The sequence below is a fragment of the Pterocles gutturalis genome, unplaced genomic scaffold, assembly GCF_000699245.1.
Source record: "Pterocles gutturalis isolate BGI_N339 unplaced genomic scaffold, ASM69924v1 scaffold16546, whole genome shotgun sequence".
NCBI lineage: Eukaryota > Metazoa > Chordata > Aves > Pterocliformes > Pteroclidae > Pterocles > Pterocles gutturalis.
This window is the reverse complement of record NW_010105818.1, coordinates 1-8,092: the sequence shown is the minus strand read 5'-3', so window position 1 is coordinate 8,092 and position 8,092 is coordinate 1. Positions and strand designations below refer to the sequence as shown.

The 8,092-nt window shown below is 44.8% G+C and overlaps 1 protein-coding gene across 1 annotated transcript in view; it reads left to right on the top strand.

The window, feature by feature from the left end:
- The window catches only part of TM4SF18 (transmembrane 4 L six family member 18), a gene marked incomplete at its 3' end in the record, with an annotated part of 8,113 nt that extends 1,672 nt beyond the window's left edge, over window positions 1-6,441 (top strand). Inside the window, exons 2-6 of the mRNA XM_010087541.1 lie at window positions 122-211; window positions 847-989; window positions 1,175-1,355; window positions 5,757-5,926; window positions 6,334-6,441. Coding sequence (XP_010085843.1) covers window positions 122-211; window positions 847-989; window positions 1,175-1,355; window positions 5,757-5,926; window positions 6,334-6,441 — 692 coding nt within the window. The remainder of the gene's footprint in view (window positions 1-121; window positions 212-846; window positions 990-1,174; window positions 1,356-5,756; window positions 5,927-6,333) is intronic.
- Between the last annotated feature and the right edge of the window lie 1,651 nt (window positions 6,442-8,092).

Below are 8,092 nucleotides of genomic sequence, written 5' to 3'. Positions count from 1 at the left end.
CTGCTGAGCAGCTTCAACGTCTCAGCAGAGCACAGCGTGCCCTCCCTGCCTCGCACAGGCAGAGGAGACTGTGGCTCACTCTCTGCCGTCACTTCACTGACCTTATCATGTCCCCTTGTAGATCCTTCTGCTGGCAGTAGCTCTCATAGCGCTGGAGTGCAGCGTGTTCTATCGGTGCTGCCAGAGCGAGAGCTGTAACAAAACCTACCGGGTGAGTCCGTGCTTTATTTTTGTGCATCTCTTCAGCATTTGTTCTGAGTGCCTTCCTGCTCCCCTGTTCTTAGCACATCCTTCCGCCCTCTCTGCTGCTGTTTCTGCTTCCTTTCACAGACAAGGATTCTAAGTCAGGTTGAGAGGTCACAGAAAATGCAGCTCCTTCCTTCTGATGCATAAGCAGGATGAAAGAAAAATAAACCAAAAACCCTGCAAAAAATCCTTGTAAAGGCCTGATATTTTCAGTGAAGTGCTTCAGCTGAATAGCTTCATCACCTTGCTTGCATTATCTAGGAGTTATTTTTTCCAGTAACGAGTCAATATGCACCATCAGGGATGCAAACATGTTTAATGTATGGTTGTGTTCCTCTAGCGTTTTGGGAAACAATTGTTCAAAAGAGCAAGTTTAAAAAAACCAAACCAAACAATATTTGTGAAACTGTCTTAAACTCTGTCTTAATCTTTATTTTGTGTGTGTGTACTTACCATTACCTTGTATTTTCCATTCTGAATTTTGAAGAGTGAGACAATCAAGTGTGAAATTTAACCCCAAGAAAGCAGCTAGGCAGGCTGAATGACTGCATTTGCTGTGAACACTATCCCCATACAGTAATATTATTCTCTTTACTTCAGAGTTTTATTTCAATTGTGCTAGCCCTGCTTGGAGCTGCTTTCTCTGGGTACAGCTGCATCATTTTTACCGTGGGGCTGATCCAAGGCCCCTTCTGCAATTCGTCAGGTGGCTGGGATTACATCTTCAAAGACACTGCCGGAGGGTAAGAAACATCCATGTAACTCTTCTGGAAGAACTTTTCATTGAAACAATGGTCAGACACATTCTCTCAGAGAGCATATAAAGCCCAATCTGGTTTTTTTATGTATTATAGGTACAATAGTGTGTATTAAAACTGAGTGGCACCCACCACATTTTATTTCCTTCCCATTCCTGTTTCTCTGACAGGTACCTCACAGATTACTCTGCCTGGTCACGGTGCACCGAACCCGCTAACATCGTGGAGTGGAACATCATCTTGCTCTCTGTTCTGATTGCTCTCAGCGGGCTGCAGTTGATAATCTGTTCTCTCAAAGTGGCTGCTGAGCTGAAGCGGACACTCTGCGGGACCTATTCTGTTTTTGTGCAGGTAACACAACACCTGAAGTAATTTCTTCAGCATCTCCAAGTCTGTCTAGCTTCAGCAGTTTCTCTCGGTTGAGGACCCACCCTTTGGCTGATGCATTCTCTATGCTACTGCATTTTATCACCAAAGGATACGTACTGAGAATGAGTCTGGTGTGTCTGATTCACCCACGGACGCCTTGTGGTACACCGCGACTGGTGACTGCTCATCCTGGCCTCTAAGGCTGGGATTGAGAAGAAAATGTGGCTGTGGATCCAGCACCGACGCTGAGTCCATGGCTCCTCTGTCAGCAGAGGGTTCTGAGCTGTCTTTGCTGTGGCAGTCAGTTTAAAGTCGCTCTGATGGATGTGTGAGTTTCACAGCAAACAAGAAGATGCAGAGGTAATATGCAGCAACCATCATCTAGGCATCAGTTCCCACTGCTTTCAGTAGGTTGTTGCAACAGTGACTGAGAGGGCTCTGCCTCGGGCGGAGGGATTGCTCAGAACCCCGGAGCTCCGGGGCTGATGCTGCCAGCCTGCCTGTCGCTGTGCGGGCAGGGGGGTGGGAGGACAGAGCGGGGTGGCAGGAGGACAGAGCGGGCAGGGGGCAGGAGGACAGAGCGGGTGGGAGGACAGAGCGGGCAGGACAGCAGGACGGCATGACTGTGCCTCCGCAGCACGAGGGCTGGTGACGGTGACCAGCACTGTCGGCCAGGGCAGAGACCTGCAGGTGCCACAGAGGCCGTGGGCAAGAGGCGAGGACGCACTTCTTGTAGGAATTCACTGTAACAGCCGCCTGCAGCCAGGCCAAGGCCCGGGGAGACTTCTCTCAGAACATTCCCCTGACAGGCCTCCAGCAGAGTCCAGAGGCGATGAAGCCACACCAAAAGGCAATGAAGCCACACCGTCAGCTGGTCCCAGGAGCCCTGAGGGTGTGTCAGGTTTAGATCAGACGTGGATGTTGAACAGTTAAACAATTTCTATATTAACTTGAGTTGAAAAAAGAGGGCAATTACTTCCTTTCTTTTGTATTTGCAGGCCAGGATTCTCTGAAAACGGCACAGAAACCGTCACTGCTTCTCCCTCACCCCCAGAAAAACAGAGCAATGGCTTCTCCAGCATTTACGAGGACAGATTCGGGTGCTGCAAAGACAAATAAAGACCTTGTCTTAAATCTTTGTCACTCAAGCCTCTCTGTTTTGGATGAAGTTATTTGAACTGTTTGACATCCCTGTTTTCCTGGTTGTTTTCTAGTGTGTCTGGTTGTCCCTGGCTCATCATTTTTTACCCTCCAGCTTGTTCTGAATACCATGGAACTGCTTTTATATTGAAATCACCTTTTTTTGAATAAACTGCTGTAAAACTGCCACCGAACTGCTTTCACAGTCCCCTCTCTTTGTTCAGAGCACAGGAATTCATGTTGTTCGCAGGGGCTGATCCACAGCCGGTGCGTCAGGAGGGCTGTTCACTGCAGACCCGGAGCACTGGAGGAGCCAGGATTCCTAAATTAATGAATCCTGGTTACAGACTGACCATGATGGTCGCAAGAGGCAGCAGCCCATCCTGCTCGTTCCCTCTTGGACGTTTGTTACTGCACAAAGCAATTACTGAGAAAGTCGATCAAGCCTTCCTGCGGTACGGCTGCCAGAAAGGCGCCCAGACCTGTCGAATACACAGCTCTGCAGTCAGCTGCGGTAATTAATGCGTGTTCATAGCTGAACTGGGTTTCTTTTTATTTTATACTCAAACTCCTTTTTTTTTTTTTAATCCAGCATTATGTGGCATGAGGAAGTGCATGAGGGAACCTGGTGAGCACCCAGTGCTGGCTGATTGACACTCCTCTGAATTCCCCACCTTGCTGCGATGAATGCTAACGTGCTTGACAATAACGATCAGACAGAAAAGAATAATCTGGTTTAAATTAGCAGCTAAAAAGTCTTTTTAATTACTCAAAGAATTATTATTTCATTGAGGAAATTCAAGGATTCACAATAAAGTGGACCTACGGCTCCTTTGCAGCTGCACGGGCAGCGTTTGACTCTCCAGCACTCCGGTTTCGAGAGAACCCAGAGGAAAGTGAAATACCTGCTTCAGACTTGCAGTGATACACGTAACCCTATCGCATCAGAACTAGTGGGATGCAGCTATATCAAGATCTAATATAAAACACTGTTAAATCTGCAAATCATACAATAAACGGCAGCTGTGTGTAAGATATTTAGAAAAATAGAGTATATCAGTCATTTAATTCTGTTTCAAGACAATGTTGAGATTTTGCCTTTATATTCATTTATCAGATTGTTTTGAAAAGCTGATTTCTTCCTATAGGATTTGAAGAATGCATCTAAAGTTTTAATTGCTCAGTTTCTATTAAGGTGTGGGAAGAAATAAATAAATGAATTAATGATGTTTAGGAATGGGCCTAGTCTTTTGGGAGATGGTTCAAGGTAGCATGGATATTCAAAGATGTGTGATAAAAAGTCTTGATTACAAAATGGGGACTGTTTGCAACTGCACATTTCTTTTCCCTAGGCTTAAATATATATCATATTGTATGTCTACTTAAATTATAATTTGATTATAATTAGTAGGCCACATACCCATGAACAACTCTGTTAGCTGGGTACTAAGGAATGAATTTGAGCTTAAGTAGTATAAGAGGAGATAAACATTTTCTCATTTTTATCTTAGTTAATTTACAGAAAGGGGCATATGCAACCTGTGCAAGCTGATCTTTCCACTAAACCACTGACCTTCATGCATGGCCAAAAAAAAAAAAAAAAAATTCCCCTACAGAAATAATTTTGAGCCTGTTGACACCAACCTGGGAAACTCCAGAATTTCATCATAGATTTGGACAGATTTCGAAACCTGGCTTTGCCCACAGCCATTTAGACAGAAGCAGAATCCTCCATTTAATGCAGATGTGTAGAGGTTCCAAAAGGTGAGATTATTCTGACAGTACCTGATTTTTTAAATATGAATAGTGATTAAAATTAGTAATTTATATGTATGCCACAGTCCCAGAAAATAAGGTTTAGATTTGTATGTCATTAAAGGAAACTTGTCATACTTTAGTTATGTTCTGAATCTTAGTCTTCTACCCAAAATAATAATTTTTCTGACCATTAATAAAATAGCTTCAAAGAAGATTGTGGTTATTAAAGATATTTTTAAGTTGACATAAAATGAAAAGTGTCATTTAGAATGAGAATGACTGTCAGCGCTCAGAGCACAGAAGAGATTTCTGTAAGAATTCCCGAGTGACTGAAGATATATATTTTTTAATTGAAGGCTTTAGAATTTGCAAGTTTACAGGTGGCTTTGTATGTCTAAAGCTTCAGACACAACTATAATGTAATGGATGCTTGAAAAAAATGCTGCTGCAAACTTTAGTTAGGTGTTTTTTAAACATCCTGTGTTTAAGGTCCTATTCTGTTCTTATTTTTCAATGAGACTAACAGGTACAAAATGTTTACAGAACTTGACTACAGCAAAAGTTTAGCCTTCTGCCCCGGGGCAGTACATTTAGATAATGGTAACAGTTAAGATTATCTCGGGCTTTATACATCTATTGTGTCTTTAATCATTGAAGAATGTGGCTTACCCTGTCTGCTGACAGACTAGGGGGGAGATAACACAGGGAGCCAATTCTGTGGCATTTCTGACCCTCCTTTCCATTTGGACAATGCTGAAACTGCTTGGAAAGGAGATGCAAATATCTCCCCCCTCCCTCCGCGAGCAGCCGCGCTTTGCGCTGAGGTTCCATCTCCAGGGGCGCTGGGGTGGGTCCGCAGAGTTCACCCCCGTCCCCACCCCGTGTGGCACCAGCGACCCCCGTCCGCTCTGTGTGGCACCAGCTGGGGGGGTTGCTGTGCCGGGGGAGCAGCAGCGACCGTGGCTGAGGAGGGGCGAGGGGAAAGGGCAGCGGACCCCTGCCCGGGCTGCACTGCCTGGAGCCGTGCCAGCGCCGGGCGGTGGGTGACACTTCGGGCTCCTCCACGGCTTGAAAAGTTGTGTTCTTGTGCCGCACGTCACAGGAGTTATTTTTGCAGTAGTACTTAAGCTATAGAGAGAATGACAAAGATAGCGAGGAATGTAATTGAGCTTAAGTCTGCAAATCCTTTTAAATCCACAGTTTCAATTCAGCTGAAGATTTACAGTCTGAATGGTAATTTGTGATTGGTAGTAGGTTGGCAGAAACTGAAAAAATTTCTTTGAAGATTATCTGAACTGACGAGATTACCAGAATCTTTTGTTTACTCTTGACACACAGAGACATTGTGCAACGTTTTATTGTGTCCACCAAAGCAAACAGGAGCCGGGAGGGGGGGCAAAGAGGGTGGGGGGCGGGAGAGACAAGAACATATAAAGGGAAATTGCAGGTGCCCGTCCTGTGTTTTTATTTCGCATTTTCCACAAGGTTCATGAACGCAGAATGAAGCTGTTCTTCCTAAACTGCTTGCTGGTTTTGTGCTGTTGCCGAGCTGGGGCAGTGAACAGGGAGTACTACATCGGCATTACAGAGACAGTGTGGAACTATGCCCCTGGGAACACCGATATCGTATCTGGACAGCTTTTTGCAGAAGAAGAGTAAGTAAAACGATTTGCACTGGCTGAGTTTGATTTTACAGCATTGTCTGCTTTAGACACTGGGGCCAGACTGAAAACCTGGAGAAGGCAGTGAAATGGATTATGTTGGTGTCAGTGGCTGTTCTGTCAAACATTTAAGGGAATTTTGATTTTTTCATGGCTTGCTTGAGAATTGCATTCCAATGGTCTGCTAATTAAAAGCATCGGTATATGTAGGTTTCTCATGAATTTGTTGCAATTAAATGTTTACTAATTAGAGTCTAGAAAAAGAGTCTGAATGTCTAATGATGTTTGATTTTGAATGGCTAAGGTGCCAGAGCTGAAGGGAAGACTTTTTCTCTTATTTTTTAGATGCAGAAGTTTGACAAATTTAACGCTTCCCTATTGGGCACATGTTTCCATTCTAGACACTCAGTGTTGGTGCAGCGACACAGCCAGGTCCCTCCATCCACAGCGGAGGAGCTGGATCACTTGTTACAAGACAAGAAGGGTCCTGTGCAGAGTGAGAGTGATGAGTAGGATGAGGATAAGCATGGCGAGGAGGAGGGGAGCACCCTGAGGATGTGAAGAATCAATAAAGAAAACTCAGATGTAAAGCATCAGAGAAATAGTTGAGAGAGAAAAATGTTACTTCCTTCTATTTTTTTTTCAGTGCCTTTAAAATGAAATAGGACTATACTAAAATAAAAAAATAAGAGAGAAATCAGAAATTAGGAAAAATCTCAAAAATACAGTTCTCGTTTAGCCTGTAGATAAGGGATTAGAAGATTTCCTGTGCTTTGTTTTCTCTAGTGAGAGCCAACAATAATACCTCAGCCATAATCTCACTTCATTAGGCATGAGATGAAGCAGTCAACTATTTTTTTTTTTTTTACTTATAAACTTATGGACATGTAAGACACTGCCAGTGATTCAGCAGGCTAGTAGTTCTGATAAATGATGGAAGCGGGGCATCTTGTCTGAAAATTGCAGAGCAGTGTTGCAATACAAGCCACCACCATTCACTGCACTTCCACGGTTTTTCTCTGCTCTGTGACAACCTGCAGCATGCTGAATTAATTCCAGTCTTGCAGTGGTTGTATGCCTGCAGTGGAGCTGGTCCCTTTTATCTTACTTTTCATTTCCAGCTTCTCTGATTCTTCTTCTCCTCCCGAACTCTTCAACTATGAGGCTCTGCTTGTACAGAGATTCACATTTACAGAGGCAGGGAAGAGCAGGGGAAGGGAAGCGTGCGGTGTACGTGGTAGAAGGAATACTCTGCAATCAAATGGTAGCTATTTAAACAGTCCAAGAAGAGCCATAACCTATTTGTTTTATTTAATTTGTGGCTAAAAAGTTTCATGCACTCAGACTTCCAGTAGCTGAGCCTTTGTGACTAAGTTTATGCTCTCCAAATTTCATGGAGCTCTGAACTGGCATTTTAATTACACTTCAGATCTGTGCTTGCCAAGGTACAAACAATTCCTTCCCCATGTGCTCAAACAATGCTCAGCTTTGTGGGAAATACTTCACATTTTTGGGCAATATTAACTTGCTTCCCCGTATGGCCAGCTGGGAATATGAAACCAGGTTGGCTGGCTAAGATGGGAAATCAGGAGGCTGCTGGACTTTCAGGCAGTGTCACCCTGTCTCCCGGGATTGCCTCCTCCTGGAGCAGGTTTACTTCCACAGCTGGTCCTCCTGAAATGGGCAGGGAGATGTGCAGGAGGATTTGTCTCTAATGAGGCTCTAGAGCTTGGGCAAAGAGCATCAGCCCACGGCAGCACCGCGGATCTGAACAGCCGGTGCTGGCAGCATCTCTCACCACGGCAGTTAGTGAACAGAAGCACTCCCCACAAAGACAACGTTTCTCGGAGACTAAAATGTTTAGTGAAAGGCACCTGGCCCTCCACACAGGCAGAGGCTGGCCCCGAAGCCATCCCCAGTCGATCGTTGTCAGAGACGAGCGGTGGCCCCTGTGGCCGGTGGTGCTTGGGCGGCGCGTCCCCAGCAGCCCCGTGGTTCGGAGCATTGATGCCATGTGTTGGAATCGCCGTCTCCATCAGTCTCATTTTAGCCCATGGGTTAGGCTGTTTCCTCACTCACCAAGCTCTCATTTTTAATGTGTTTTGTTAACTGAGAGAAGCAACGGTCCAGTAGTTAGAATCATAGAATCATAGAATCATT